This window comes from Leopardus geoffroyi, chromosome D3 (genome assembly GCF_018350155.1).
Source record: "Leopardus geoffroyi isolate Oge1 chromosome D3, O.geoffroyi_Oge1_pat1.0, whole genome shotgun sequence".
In the NCBI taxonomy this organism is placed as follows: Eukaryota; Metazoa; Chordata; class Mammalia; order Carnivora; family Felidae; genus Leopardus; species Leopardus geoffroyi.
The window spans coordinates 3,501,424-3,517,141 of NC_059339.1; the positions used below are offsets into that span (position 1 = coordinate 3,501,424).

Consider the following 15,718-nt stretch of genomic DNA (forward strand, 5'->3'; position numbering starts at 1 on the left):
TGTTTATGCTGAGTTCGTGTCGGGGGCGCCTGGGAGGCTCGGTCAGTAAAGTGCCTGACTTTGGCAGATCATGATCTCACAGCTCGTGAATTCGAGCCTTGCATCAGGCTCTCTGCTGTTGGTGCAGAATCCGCTTTGGATCCTCTGTCCCCCCGCCCACCACCCCCCCCCCGGCTCCTCCCCTGCTCTCTCTCCCAAAAAATAAATAAGCATTTAAAAAATCTTTAAAACGAGTTCATTTCAGATCGCCCACACCCGGTACATGTTGGTAATCACAGATGGGTACCAGGAAACATTAAAGTGGCGTCACCCACTCCGTCCTCCACCCTGTGGGCAAGGGGTTCCTGAAACAAGTGGCCAGAGTGGGGTGGCCCACGGTCCTCTCTGGTTGCAGTCCTCATCCGCCCCTGGAAAGGAGAAGGACCCCTTGGCACAGAGAATTTGTAGCATATCCCTGTGGTTTGAAACGTATAGACGTTTTCTAAGAAAATAATATGGTGAAATTCATGCAAATAAGACACAGAGTCCTCCTTTTCAGAGTACTTTGGCGTGATGCCACCAGGGCTGGGAGGGCGGCCAGCCTGGGAGGCCACGGCCAGTGGACGTGGTGACTCCGGGCTGGGTACCAGGGTGGGGGTGGGTGGAAGAAGCAGCCAGCTGGGATGGAATGTTCAGGAACCACAGACTTAGTGGGGCGAGGAGGGCAGCCAGCAAGAGACGTATGTGGCTGAGCCCAAGTGGCCTGAGAAGGGGACAAATGGGGGGGGAGGGGGTGGCCTGGAATGGAGACAGGGGAGGGAGTGACAAACCCAGAGAAGAAGAGACCTAGAGCAAGCCCCATGATTCTTATTAGACTGTGAGGTGTCGGCGTGAACTCACGCATTTTAAGACAAAGACAGAGGTGGGGACGTGTGTGCGACACTTCCTGGCTCCGTCCGCAGAGAGGTTTGGACGGAGCACACTCCCAAATAGCAACGAGCACATCGAGAGCCTAGATTTGGGTTTCTAAGCACCATGCCTGGCCATTAAAAGGAACTCAGCTTGATTCTAAGCCCAGGGCAGGGAAAGTACAAGACGCACCTTCCACCTTCTTCTGATACCCAGGAAGGAAGAGGGAGCTTAAAGGGACAATGAGGGCGTGTCAGAGGACCCGGGATACGATGAGAGGGCTCCCGCTGGCCAAAGGTAAGATATCCTGAGCATCAAAATAATGGCAGCGATGAAACCGAAGCCTTCGACAGAAGAAATCCAGGAGCCCATTCTGTTAATAAATCCATAAATGAAATGTCGAAACTCTTAGGACGAACAGGATGTTTATGTTGTCTCTAGACGTGTTTTCACAAAATATTTACTCATTTCTCAGAGGACAAGAGTGACTTCGCCGTAGAGAAGCCTGGCGCCTGCCGCCTGAATCAAGGGAGTGACCACAACTCAGCGTGACAAGTTTAAATCGCGGGCCACCTGACAAAACGCAACGAGACCGGAACAGCCCCTCTGGGACACTCCTGCCAAAGGTGCGTCATCAGAAGGCGGTCATGAAGAAACGCCAGACAAACCCACATCGAGAGGTGGCCGCAAAATAACCAGCCTGCGATCTTCAGAAGAGTCACGGTCATGAAATCTGAGAAAAGACTGAAGGAAAATCAAGAGCCGTGCGTGACACGGAAGAGATTTATCCAGACAACAGGGGAGACTGGGCTGGGGTCTTAGGACTGGGAGGCAGTAACGCAGAAACACGAATTCCCCGATTTTGTCGCTGCACCGCGCTTCCGGAAGAGAATGGCTTTGTGGGCAAGAAAACACGCAGCCAACATTCAGGGGCGATGAGCGTCTATTTGGTCCGTTACTCGGAAATGGCTCGGGGGGCGAAAGTCCCAGGCACTCGTCCTCGAAGCCCTTCCAGATGTCTGAGCTTGTTTGAAGATGAAAACAAGAAAGCCTCCGACTACCCTCCCCTATGTGTGAGTTTTATTTGGACACGTGTCCATCTCAAGAGGAAGGAGGTTCCAACTCATAGGGCTCGCGTGCCTTGAGGGGGGACTAGTCATGGAGGAAGTGTGAAGCTGGCTCTGGGTGCCCACTGATGAGCAACGGTGGGGGCGCCCAGTGGTAGCCAGTGCCCTCTCTGGCACCTTCAGATGGGGCAAGAGGAGAAGGGAGTGTTACTGAACCCAGTGAGCACGGGGGCGGGTCTTAGACAGGGGCTCCCGACAAGTGTTCCAGTCGTGGGGGGGGGCGGTGGGGCAGACACGCAGGGAGCAGGTACATCATAAACACGCCAGCCTCCTCTTGTCCTGCCCTCCAGCCCCTGCCAAGGCCCCGTTGGCCAACTCCAGACGGACTCCAGCAGGCACAGGAACTGCCCCCTGAGGGGTCAGCCCCCCAGAGCCCAGAGAAGGATGTAAGGAATAGATATTGTATCTGGAATGTGGGCAAATGGTTGGCGGGGGGGAGGGGAGCCAACTATCCAACCACCACTGGCCCCTCTGCAATCTCTCTGAGCCTCCTTGCACAGATCCAGAAACGGGGGCTCTGCCGGCTCCATCAGCGTGCCCATATCTGCACAGTGGAGCGGCGATCGCACCCAGGCGGGATGAACACCTCATCCCTCCCTGCCTCCCAGTGAGGACCCGTCAGCGAGGCCAAGGCCAAAATACGGACTTGCTGAAACCGGCTCCCCCTGGATCCTGCCTTTGTCTCTCCAACTACCTCTGGCACCTGATCTTGCCTGATGGGTGGAGAACGCTGGCTTGACAGGCGAGCGATGATTGACGTTTGCCCATCCCGGGTTCGGGCAAGTCTGACACAGACTCAGTTAGACAAACACATCTTCACGCTGCGCCCTGTTCGTCCGCACGGACGCAGGTAGATGTCTGAGCGGCAAAGAGGTACAACTTGTTTGCCTGACTTCTGTCTCCTCTACCTGTGCTGTGCACACTCCTCGATTTGGGAACGTAGGGACGTCGGTTTTTAGTTTTGCCCCCAGCCGCTCACCGTTTTTTCTCGCGGGACCACCCAAATTTTCCTCGGCACCCCACTCTGAGCCCTCAGAAGCTCCTCCCCCAGGTTCTAGAACCCAACTGAGGCAGTGAGACACGGTACAGCCTCACCTCAGCAAGGGTGAGAAGGTGAGACCGCGAGGCGCCACCATCACGGGCAAAGAGAAGAACTAAAACAAAGAAAAGAACGAAACAAAGACTGATGTCGTAATTGGACACCTGGATCAAGCCGTATCTGAAGACTAATTTTAGTATAATTTCATCATCCCCCAAAAGATATCTCATACCCATGTGCAATCACTTGCCATTATTTCCGTAATCCACTCAGTTGTTCAGAGAAAGTCCTAATCAAGGATGTTTTTCACTGTTTACACAGTGAAATTCTGGTCTCTGTTTTAAGTTGATTCCTTTCCTGTGGCCACTTCTGGGAACCATTATCTGCGAAGGAGCCTCTCTTGGATCTCACCAGAAAGAGGCAGAGGGGCGCGGGAAAGGATGGCCACACAGAAAGAACGTCGGAGACTTAACCGGCCTCTGGCCAGCACATCTCCTGGCCAGCATCACGCTCCTGTATGAACCTTCTCACCTCAAATCTGACAGGGACGCTCTTCTGGAGTGACTGAGGGGACGAAGGGATACTGCAGGGTTCTGAGCCCAGTCCGAGACCCTTCATAAAATGGTAGCCAGCTAAAGAGGTCCAGCACATAAGGCAGACACAAAGATAGAATGAAGTCACTCATCCGCCAAGTAGTAAGGGCCCCATATACGCCAGGCACTGGAGCCGGTAAGGAGAACAGGGACAGGCGACAGTGAACGGGACAGAAAACACTTTCTGTTCTCAGAGAGCTTAAATCCTAGGGGAGAGGGAGACAGATAAACAAATACATCAAATCTGTGGATTATCAGGTGGTGATAAGTGCAAAGAAAGACTAAAAGAAAAGAAAAAAGGAAGGAGCACAGAAAGTGCCGAAGGATACGAATCAGCAGATGACACAGAGAAAGAGAGACTTCTCTAAGAGAAGGTGACCTGTGATCAGAGACCTGACGTGGATAGCGTCAGCGAAGTGAATATGCACGTGCAAAGGTCCTGCGGTCGGAGTCCACATGTGAGGGTGTGGAGGTTGAGATGAGGCCAGAAGGGTGCTCGGGGATCAGAGGTCACCCAGCACCTCGGAGCTCCTGCAACGGACTGCAACTCTGGCTCTGAATCTGACGGGAGCCTCTGCCTCTGCCCCTGCCCCTGCCTCTGCAGGGTTCTGAACAGAGGACGACGCGATCTCACTGCTGGTCAGGAAGCGTCTGAAGGGGGCCTCCTCAACCGAGATGCAGTTGCTACGAGCTGACAACAGTGGACACTTTGGTCTTCTCGAGTCATCAAGGACTCTCTCTACAGGATCGGCAGTCAGGAATGAGGAAGTGACAGGACCAAACTCACTTCCTGAATGAGGAAGTGACAGGACCAAATCATCAGCAACGTGTGCGCCGGGAGAACAGGTGGTTAAGGCATCTGAGAAAAAAACCCCGAAATCCCCCTGACCGGGAAATCCCAGACCACTGAGGGTTGGCAAGAAGCTGATGTCCACACACTTCCTTGCCCGTGAATAAGAAAGGGAGCCCCCCCGAACTAATGGGCAACCTCCCTGCCAAACCTGCTGTGGGTGGGCCCAAGCCATGGATGCTGGGGGGGGCGGGTGTCCAGGGGCCACGCCATGGCCGGGGAGACAACTGACCGGTAGCAGGGAATGACAGACTCCGGCAAGAAAATGGCATTTTGTCATCAGGACATCAGCGCACTAGATGAAAACACCAGGTTTGAAGGAAAATGGAGAGGGCCTGCTCTCAGAGTCAATTCTCTGCTTACAGTTATAAAGGGGGAAAAGAAGGAAAACGGTCACCTGAGGCTGTGCACTGACCCAAAAGATTCACAAACACATGGCTACGCAGGGAGGAGGAACGAGGAAACGGCGCTGGAGCGGAACAAACCCCCCAAATGGAGATCTCCCCCAGGATCCGGTTTCTTGCTCGTGAGCGAGGGTGCCTCTCAAGGCCGCCTTCTGTGGCTGAGGCTCCAGAGTCCGGGGGCCCCTCTGGGTCCTGGGTGGGCGCCTGGCAGGTGGCAGAAGGGAGAAGACCTCACTGTCCCTGCTGTAGTGCCCGGTCCCCGGCCCGCCCCCGAGGGAAGGTCTGATGCAGGGAGGGAGGCGGGGAGGGGAGGAGGAAAGTCAGAGCTAAGGGAAGACCAGAGAAAACCACTGTGCGTGCAGGTGCCTGGGAGGGGGAGGAGGCGCGAGGGCCTGGCCGCGGCCGCGTGTGCACACGGCCGGGGGACAGGGTGACCTCCCGCGGGCTGCGCCTCCAACTGATGACAGCTGCCACAGGCAGCAGCCCCACTGGCTTCTGGTTTCCCTCGTGTCGCTAGTTTGCTTGGCTGGATAGACTCGTGCCCACCCGGCCTCTCATAGGACCTGCCCGGTCTCTGGGCCACGACGCCCTCTGTACGATGACCCCGGGCTCCCGAGACCAGCACGTCCCAGGCCTGGCCAGTCTTCACCTCTGTTCTCTCTCTCGTCTCGCCCCTGACTGGCTCAGGGCTGGGCAGGGACCCCAGTGAGCGACGTGAGATGTACTCCATCAACTCTTTCTATGATCATTTGGGAAGCCACTTCCTTCTTTTGATAATATTTTTAAGGTTTATTTATTTTGAGAGACAGAGTGCGAGCAGGGGAGGGGCAGAGAGAGAGGGAGACACAGAATCGGAAGCAGGCTCCAGGCTCCGAGCGGTCAGCACAGAGTCCGATGCGGGCCTCGAACTCACGGACCGTGAGATCATGACCTGAGCCTCAGTCTGATGCTCAAGGGACTGAGCCCCCCAGGCGCCCTGCCACTTTCTTTTTCGTGAGTGCTCTCTGTGAACAGGACGTGAAGCTGGAGGGACCCTGGTGACAACGACGACCACCCAAAAACGCAGCCAACACAGAGGACATGGGAGAGAACAGACAGCCAAGAGCTATGTCTGGTGGCACTAACTGACCCCTGGATCCAGCAGTGTCTGAAGCCCACACGGGCTTTTCAGTCACCTGAGCAACATCATTTATTCTACCCGCCTTTTTTTTCTTTTCCTTTTTTTAAAGTCTGTGGTTTTGATTCCATGTGTGCAAGTCGGGTTTTTCACTATTTGCAACCAAGGGAGTCAGGACTGATCAAGGGATTTGGGGCATTTTGGTGCGTTTTCAAAGACCACCTCCCTCAGGGAGGCGGGAAAACCTGTCCGAGGGCTTCAAACACAACCTCATTGTTTCCACTGGAGATGCTGCTCCCAGCACCACATCCTGTTTATGGGGTGAGGTTTAGATTTTTTTTTTTTTTTTTTTTTTGGCTTCACATCATCACTTCGCTGGAACGCCAAGGTTAGAGCAGAAGTAGCCTTCTGTTCTGTGTGTGTGGCGGGGATGGCGGGTGACTGCTTTAAACTTCCTTTGTTTATTTGGAGAAAACGAGAATCCCTCATTGCCTCGAAGAGCTGCTCATCGACCACCATATGCCCAAGTGGGTAGTGTTATATCCACACGTCTACTGCTTCTGAGTCCGCAGAGACCGTGAGGAAACACAGCGGAAAGCAGACATTGTAATTAAGGGGCCGGAGGGAGGCACCGAGCGAGAAAGACGAAAAGTCCGCAGCAGAGCTGGGTGAAAACTTTAACCTAGGAAAGACGAGAGAGCTGTTCTCGATGCTTCTGATACTCTGGGGACCCAGGGGAGAAGGCAGGTATCACGGGTATTAGGAGACTAAGCCAGACAGAATCACATCTAAGCTGCATTTAAGCATGAAGTATGTCAAAGGAGGTCTCAGAATATAAACCACTGGCTCTCTGTTTAGGCTGATCATGAGTGGACACCTTCACACTTGACCAGAGTTTCCTGTTCCCCGATATTGCCATGCTCACTGTTCTTTCTTATACATGATGCCCAGTTACTTAAAAAATATCCACGGGTAGTTTCTATCAGATCACGTTGTGTGATTCCCCTTCTCTGTGGCTTTGGTAATTATGCATATCCTAAGAGCTATGGTTTAGTGAGCTTTTTATCTTTCTTCTTTTTTTTTTTAACTGTTTGTTTATTTTTGAGACAGAGAGACAGACAGAGCATGAACGGGGAGGGTCAGAGAGAGGGAGACACAGAATCTGAAACAGGCTCCAGGCTCTGAGCGGTCAGCACAGAGCCCGACGCGGGGCTCGAACCCACAAACCGTGAGATCATGACCTGAGCCGAAGACGGATGCTCAACCGACTGAGCCACCCAGGCGCCCCTAGTGAGCTTTTTCTACGTGCCTGATCTCGCCGGCTATGATGGATGGAATGGTGGCCGCCAAGAGATATGTGCACGTGGGACCTGTGAACGTGACCTGATTTGCAAAGTGGGTCTTTTCAGACATAATTCAGTCCAAGATCTCAGGACGGCTTCACCCCGGGTAAGGGTGGGCCGGAAATCAGTGACAGGTGTCCTCGTAAGGCAGAGGGAAGAGGTGTGCAGAGAAAGCTACGTGAGGAGGAAGACAGAGGCTGGGGGGATCCAGGTGCAGGCGGGGAGCACCAGGGTCAGCAAAGCGGACAGAACAAAGAAGGGTCCTCCCCCAGAGTCTTCAGAAAAGCACGGCCCCTCCGGCACCAGAGTTCAGATTTCAGGCACCGCAACTGAGAGAGAACACGGTTCTGTCGTACTGAGCTGCCCAGTTTGGCGTTACTTGTGACAGCAGCCTCAGGAGACTAATGCCCGGTGCTGAGGTCTCCCACTCGCTGTTCCCTGCACATTCTCAATAATCCTGCAGAGCAGGTGTTATTACTGCCACCTCGTGAAACCGAGGCTGGATGGACAGGTGCTGATTTCGCATCCAGCGCCCATCCCACCGCCTTGCGTAACAGCTCCTCCTTTTTCGTCTGGGAGAAATACCCTTTCCCCTTGAATACGAAATGGGGAAAGTGTCTATCACACGGTCTTCACCTTTTCTGTGCAGACAGGACCCTAGGCAACCAGTTCTCAATCCTGGATACACCGTGGAATCCCCAGAGCAGCTTCAGAAAAGTAAGTACGACCAACCCCGCCTCGATGCCCACCCCTCGTCCACCACTACCAAAGATCCTCATTCAATCAGTGTGGGGTAGGGCCTGGGGATTAGCATTTTTGAAAGCTCCCCAGGTGATGCTAAAGTTCACCCAGGGTTCTAGGCTTTCTTTCTCCCTAGATTCTAACACGGGAGCACAGAGATAAAATGAATAAAACGATGGCAGCACCGTGAGGCAAGACATCAATTATAATAAGGCAACTTCTGACCCGTAGGAAACCGGCTCCTTTCTCCTCTACCTCCAGGATCATGCGCTCCAAATCCCTATTTCTCAGGCGGCCCTGAGATGTTTCTGTGGCTCACACAGGCTTCTGACCAATGCATCTAGGAAATGACACAACAAAGGCTCAAACTTAAGCTTCTCCTTCTATGGTACTGAGCCTGCCTACCTAATCCATAAGTGATAGTTTTGCACGTTGCTGACAACAGGAAGGGTGCTGAGGAAGAGAGAAAAGGCATTTTATGCAGAGAACGCATGGTCTCCTATACGGACCCTTTGAATTGCCTTAGCATTGCAGACACTTGCAATTGTGAACCAAACACGCCTAACATTACCACTAAGAACATCCTTAATCAGTGGCAAAGGAACGTACACACTGCAGAAGACAAGGAATCAGTCACTCTAGGAGAGCATCTAGAACCGCTGTCCTGGAAATTTTGCTAATTCAGACTTGGCTGTGTTGTATTTCACCTTTGTTCTCTCCTTAAAGGCAGTTAACTTCTAAATCCCTAAGGTGTTTAAACACTTTTGTGCAGCTCAGCACACAAGCAGGAGACAGAACAAAGTCCCGCAGAGAAAACTGTTTCAAGGGTATAAGAAGCACCCACTCAGAAACCAAGGCAAGCCAATGAAACATGATTTTTATCCTTCCTCAAAGTATATACAAATAATCTCTAACTGAAAATTCTCTTAGCGATTCCCAGGGTGTAAGATGTATGCACTTGAAAAGGATTATACATAGAGGGAAAAAGTATCGGACGTGCACTGTTTTAAGTTTCTTACACAACATTTAAAGCAGCATAACACATTGTGAATGTAGGCTTTGATGAATTAAAGATGTATTTTGTAAACCCTGCAGCAATGACTAAAATTTCAAGAGGTAGGAGTAGTGAGCCAATATGGACATAAATGGAATCATGAAACATGTATCCAATACAAAACCGTGCAGAAAAATAAGAAAAAAAGGTAAAGAACAGGCGGATTATAAAGAAAACAAAGAGCAATGTGGTAGATTTCCATGCAAACATATCAATAATCACATTAAATATAAATGGTCTAAACACAAAGATTAAAAGACACAGATTAACAGATGGAATGAACGGGCCAAACCCAACAAACAACATTAAATATAAAGACACAGGGGCACCTGGATGGCGCAGTCGGTTGAGTGTCTGACTTCAGGTTGGGTCATGACCTCATGGGTTGTGAGTTCAAGCCCCACCTTGGGTTTACTGCTGTCAGCGTGGAGCCCTCTTCAGATCCTCTGTTCCTCTCCCTCTCTGCCCCTTCCCCACTCACGTTCTCTCTCTCAAAAATGAATAAACACTTATAAAAATAAATAAATAAATAGATTAGTTAAAAAAAAGAGATTTTACAGGGGGCGCCTGGGTGGCTCAGTCAGTTAAGTGTCCAACTTTGGCTCAGATCATGATCTTGACGTTTGTGGCTTCAAGTCCCACATCGGGCTCTGTGCTGACAGCTTGGAGCCTGGAGCCTGCTTTGGATTCTGTGTCTCCCTCTCTCTCTGTTCCTCCCCCACTTGTGCTCGCTCGCTCTCTCTCTCTCTCTCTCTGCCCCTCCCCTGCTCACACTCTGTCTCTCTCTCTCTCAAGAATAAACATTAAAAAAATTTAAAAAAGATTTGACAAGCGCAAACACTAATCAAAGGAAAGCTGAGGTGCCTATGTTAATAGCAGATGAAACAGACTTCAAAACATTTTTCCAAGGATAAAGAAGGCTATCACATAATGAAAAAGAGGTCAGTTCACCACAAAGACATAACAATACTAGGTGTGTATGGACCTAAAGCTGTGTTTCAAAATATACGAAGGAAAAGCTGACAGAACTTTAATGAAAAACAGACAGCTGCAAAACAGAGCTGGAGATCTCAACACTCCTCTGAGCAACGGACGGAAGAAGAAACTAAAGTCAGTAGGAATAGGAGGTGCCTGAACAACACGGTGAACATGTGAAGCGTCCCTGTGACCGTGGGCTAGGCAAATGCTTCTTCAATGTGACACCAAATTACCAAGAGTAAAATTAACACAGCAAACTTCATTAAAATGACACACCTTTGCTTTTCCAAAAACACAGACTGGCAGGAGGTCTCCGTAAACATGTATCGGATAAAGGACTCACAACCATAATATATAAAGTATCCTCCAAGATCGGTCACAGGAAAAACAAGAACCAATAACATACATGGGCAGAGGTCGGAAAGAGACATTTCACCGAAGAAAACAGAAAACAGCAAACGATCGCAAAGAATGCTGAACACCGTTAGTCATAAGGCTGACAACCGACACCTCAAAGAGACACCACTGCCCCCTCCTAAAACTATTAAAAACCAAAGAAAAGAAAATGGTGAGCAGTAAGCAGTGATGGAGACAGAAGTCAGCTGGGACTCTCATACCTTGCTGGTGCGAATGCAAAATGTCACTACGTATGAAAAGAGTTTGCAGTGGGATAAAGTCACACATCCGCTAACCGTAACAGCCGGCAATCCCAGTTCCAGGTACGTACCCGAAGAGAATAAAAAACTACGTCCGCGTGAAAACTTGCTTGTGAGTATTTACAGTGACGCTTTGCATAATTACCAAAAGCTAGGGGTAATCCAAATGTCCCTCAAGGAGGAAACAAATAAACGAGTGTGACCCAGGTATCCAACGGAATGTCACGTACCATCCAGAAGGAACAACCTGTTGTAATGGATGTGGGTGAATATTTATTCAGTGTGCTGTACTAAGCAAAAGATTCGAAAGCTGCATCACCTCATGACCCCATTTTTACGGAATTATGGAAAAGGCAGACCTATAAGGACAGAAAAGGGACGAGCGGCTGCCAGGGGCTGTGGGGAGGCCACCCGGGGCGCAGACGAATTTTGGGAAGTGATGGAAATATTCTGCACCATAACAGTGGCGGTGTTTGCAGGAGTACAAGGGTTTGTCGAAACATGTAACTGTACTCAAAAGGGTGAATTCTACTGTATGCAAATTATATCTTAATAAATCTGACTTTTAAACAAAGTGGATTGCTATAAAAAAATTCTATCCATCAGACTTTCCATTTATTCCATTAATTCAGTAATACTCCCTTTCACTCCAATTAATATACCAAAGACTCGTTTTTATTAACCTTGCTTCTCATGACTATGGATGTATGAAATATCTAATACATGCAGAAGCTTTGTTTTAACCTCTGCTCATGGAGGTGTTAGCTACTAATATAATTGAGAGTTCTGAGTTCTCTGCCTGACGCTGGCCACTCTTGTGATTAAGCGAACAGTGAACAGTGAGACAAAGGAAGAAGAAAGAGCCCGAGGCCCAAGTGGCTGGGGGAGGGCAGCAAGGAGGGGAAGCAGGTGAATAATCAGCCCACCCAGGAGGCACTCCTATGTCAAGCTTTGGCACAGTGGAGGCCTAGGGAAATGTGCACGCAAGGTTGAAGTTTTAAATCCTGCTTTAATCGTGAATTCTCCCAATCTGGGGAGCCCACTCACTTTCTAAAAAACAACACCCAGGCACCCAGGGGGCTCAGTCGGTTAATCGTCAGACTTCGGCTCAGGTCGTGATCTCACGGTTTGTGAGCTCGAGCCCCACGTGGGGCTCTGTGCTGACAGCTCGGAGCCTGGAGCCCGCTTCGGATTCTGTGTCTCCCTCTCTCTCTGCCCCTCCCCTGCTCGCGCTCTGTCTCAAAAATAAATAAAAACAAACAAACAAAAATGGTAAGAACCTCGAAATCCCAAAAGGTCTGCTTGTTTGGTCTTAATTCACTTGGTGGCCAGTGTGGATCCAAAGCGAAGTGAGCCTCAGGGCGCCCGGCTGGCTCAGACGGTAGGGCGTGTGGGTTGTGCGTTCGAGCCCTATGGTGGGTGTAGAGAGGACTTAAAAATAAAATCTTTAGAAGAAGTAAGTACACGCATCAATAAATTAAATCAAGCGAAGCGAGGCTAGTTGGGGTATTATCCTCCTTTACGTACCTGTACGGTTCATGCAAAATTACCAATGTGTGCAGTTACAGGGTCCAAACCCACACCCAGCCTGGGGGTGCTATACCATAGGTGTGTGCGACCCTATGCCTCTGGCCAGCCAGCTCCTCAAAGGTCTCAGTATTTCTGAATCTTGAAGCACATTGGGCCCCACAGACTTCAGAACACGCTGTGGTCTCGTGTGACCTTCCCCAGGGTCCTGTATGCGACCAACAAGCATGAGTACATTCTGGGGCAGCCTCTCAGCCAACCGAGGCCCCTCCCGCTGCCTCATCGGGGGTCAATTCCTCAACCTCTAACTGAAGGACACTTCCCCTCACCTACCCGAGTCTTACTTACATCTTAGGTCTTAAATCTTACGAAGACTCCCTTCTTTCGTCCTGGCTATTTATAGAACCTCCCAGGAACAAGGACTCTACTCTGAGACTTGCAGAGACTTAAATCCACAGTGGAAAATAAACGTACAATTGGCACTAAACATTGATCAGTGGTTTCAAGGATTCTAGAAATCAGCACTTAAATCCTCCGGCAGGAAGAGTCAGAGAAGGTGTTTGTTTGTTTTTTTTTTTTTCCCCCAGCCAGCACAGATTTAAATGAGGGTGGGGACACTTTCCTCTCTAGAAGAAATCTCACTTTTTCTTTGGGGAGGCATCAGAGGGGAGCTGCCGTGCTGCTTTCGGTCGTGGGAAACAATGAAAAACATTTGACAGGGGATGAGTTGCGGGCCGCAGGCCCCCAAACCGCAGCTGAAAACTGTCAAGCAGAAGGAAGCAAGGAAAGGAAAATCAAGGTGGCGCTAAGCCAGGGAGGGGTGACCCAACCCTTGCTGTGTAAATAGCATTTTGAAAATAAAACTCCCAGGCCCACTTTCCCACCAAGTCTCTGCCCCTAGCTTCCTCTACATGGGCATTTGTAAGGGTACCTCTTCTAAATCACAGTTAGAATCCTCCAGATTGGGGGGTGGGGGGGGGCGGAAAGAAGGGATTTAATTACGAGAAGCCCACAACTTACTTTTACAAGGCACCTTCAGCACCCAGACTTCTGGCCTGATTACATCCTCTACGGAGGCGGGGAGTAAACCTGGTCAGGGGCTCTCACCCCTTGGTCACTTTACAATGACCCCACCTTCCTCTCCATCATCCGTCCAGCCGCTTTCCCTTCCCAAAGTCGCCGGGAAGTATTTGGGGAAGGGATTTCTTTTTTCATGGCCACTTTACATGTTGGGAAACCCAATCCTACAAATGATAGGACCCAGAGCTGTAACAGCAGAATGAAGGCGCCAGATGCCGAATGTTTGCTCTTCCAGATAAAACAGAAAAGTATCCCCAGCCCTTGGCGCGCGAGCGCACACTGCCGTCTACCTGGGGCTCTGGGAGAAAGGAACACTGTTCGAGAAAACAACGACTCTGTCCAGGTGGTGCGCCTGGGAACCTGCAGCCTCAAGGCACGCAGATTTCTCTGGAATTTCGGTCGGTGCTTAAGCACTTTGGAAAAGCAAATGCTACTTTTTAACCTCAGTTGGCAACTTGTGTCTCCCGACGCCTTAGCGGCCCAGCCCGCAGAGCCTGGGCCGGGCGAGAGCCGGGATTCTCCTCGGGCTGCACTCGACCGGGCCCGGGCCGCGGCGCCGCGCGAAGGCGCAGGGACGCCTGTGCCACCGCCGTGTCACCCTGAGACCCGGGACTCCCGCCCCGCGCGCCGCCGGCGGCAGGGGAGCGCCCCTCTCCTCTTCCGCGCCCGGCCCGGCAGCCGGGACTCCGCACAGCGATGTGCGCGCCGCAGTCCCCGCCCGCCCGCGGCCCCGGCGCCGGCGCCCGGCCGGGAAGGGCGCTTCCGGGCCCGGGCCCCGCTCTCCGCGCCGCTCCCGCCGCTGGCCCCAGCGCACACGCCCACGACCGCCACGACAGTGGCAGCGGCACCCTCCGTGAGCCCTCTGCGCGCCCGGCACTCGCTCGCCGCAGCCTCCGCAGCCTTGGGCAGGGTCGTCGTCCCCATTGCCGAGATGAGGAGACTGAGGCGCGCGGCCTCCGGGGACCGCGCTGCCGGGAAGCCCAGGTCCCGGGCCGCCGCCGCGCCCCCCACCTTGCCGCACGCCCCAGGCGCGCCGCCTCCAAGCCGGGCTTCCGCCGGGGCCCCCGCGAGCGGCGCGCGGAGAGCGCGCGTTCCTCCGGGGGTCGAGGTCGCTTCTCGGGACCCCACGGCCGGGGCGCAAAGGACCAGGTCCGCCCTCCTGGACCTTCTGTCCCAGTGTGACCGACCGGAGGGCTGGGGGGGTGGGGGGGGGGGAACGAGGCAGGCTCCCCGCTCCACAGTGTGACTGCTGGGGCTGGGTTAGGTCCGCACGGAATTCGGGCCTGGGGGCCACAGTGCCCCCCCCAGCCACGCCCCCCCCTCACCCCTGGGAGGCACCCAGAACCCGGATAGAGCCGACCAGCGGAATTTGCCCAGACCCCACGCACGCGGCGCCCAACCGGGTCCTCCCGGCTAGGCAAGGGCCGCTGGGCGCCCGGCACAGGCGCTCCGGGTGGGACCAGAGCCCTCCCCAAGGTCCCGGCGACACCCCGCCTTCCGGCTCCCCCCGCCCCGGCTCACCGAGACCCGGGAACTTCCCGCCCCGCCTTACCTTTGCCCAGCAGCGCGCCGAGCACCAGGCTGAGCGCCCCGCACAGCGGCGCCACCGGCCCGGGGGCCGCGCCCTCGGAGCGCATCCTGCGTCCCGGCAGCTCAGGCCGCCCTCCGCCCGCCCGGGGCGCAGCGCCGGCCCGCCGTCCCCGCCGGCTGTCCCATGCCCCGGGGCGACCCCCGGCTGCGAGTCGGCCGGCCCGGCTGCGGATCCGGTGGTCGCGCCTGCCCCCGCCGTGGCGACGCGGCGGCTCCGGATCCCGCGGCAGCGCGCGCTCTGGCCGGGACAACTTTTCTCCAGCCGCCGCCGCAGCCGCCGCCTGCCCCGCCCACCCCCAGGGCCCGCCCACCCCCCCCGGGCCCGCCCCCGGCCCCGCCCCCGGCCCCGCCCCGGGCCGGGGCCCAGCTCGCCCTGCGGGGAGGGGCGCGCGGGAGGGATCCCTGGCGGTGGGAGGAGACCCCGAGCCGGGGCTCGGGCCGCCCCCGGGGGTCCGCTCCGCCCGCGTGCGGCCGCCCGCCCCCCGCGCCCTGCGGCTCACGTCCCGGAGACTTCGGCGCAGGGACCCGCGCCTCAAGATGGAGCTGGGCCCTTCCCCGCGCCGCCCTCCCGAGGCCGCGGCGGGGCGAGGGGTAGGCACTGCCTTGCACCTCGATTTCCGGTCATCCCTGGATTTTTTTTGTCTTGAGAGCTGGGGACATCTGGAATTGGAAGTCTCGTGCATTCGCTGCGGAAAGCTCTGGACAGATCATTCAGTGGGGAAAGCCACGGG

At 53.8% G+C, this 15,718-nt stretch overlaps 1 protein-coding gene across 1 annotated transcript in view; it reads right to left on the bottom strand.

Annotated features, from left to right (window-relative positions):
- Positions 1 to 15,251, bottom strand: part of TMEM132C (transmembrane protein 132C) — a 308,814-nt gene extending 293,563 nt beyond the window's left edge. The window contains exon 1 of the mRNA XM_045459587.1: positions 14,950 to 15,251. Within this exon, the coding sequence (XP_045315543.1) occupies positions 14,950 to 15,034 (85 nt within the window). The 5' untranslated portion in view covers positions 15,035 to 15,251. The remainder of the gene's footprint in view (positions 1 to 14,949) is intronic.
- Between the last annotated feature and the right edge of the window lie 467 nt (positions 15,252 to 15,718).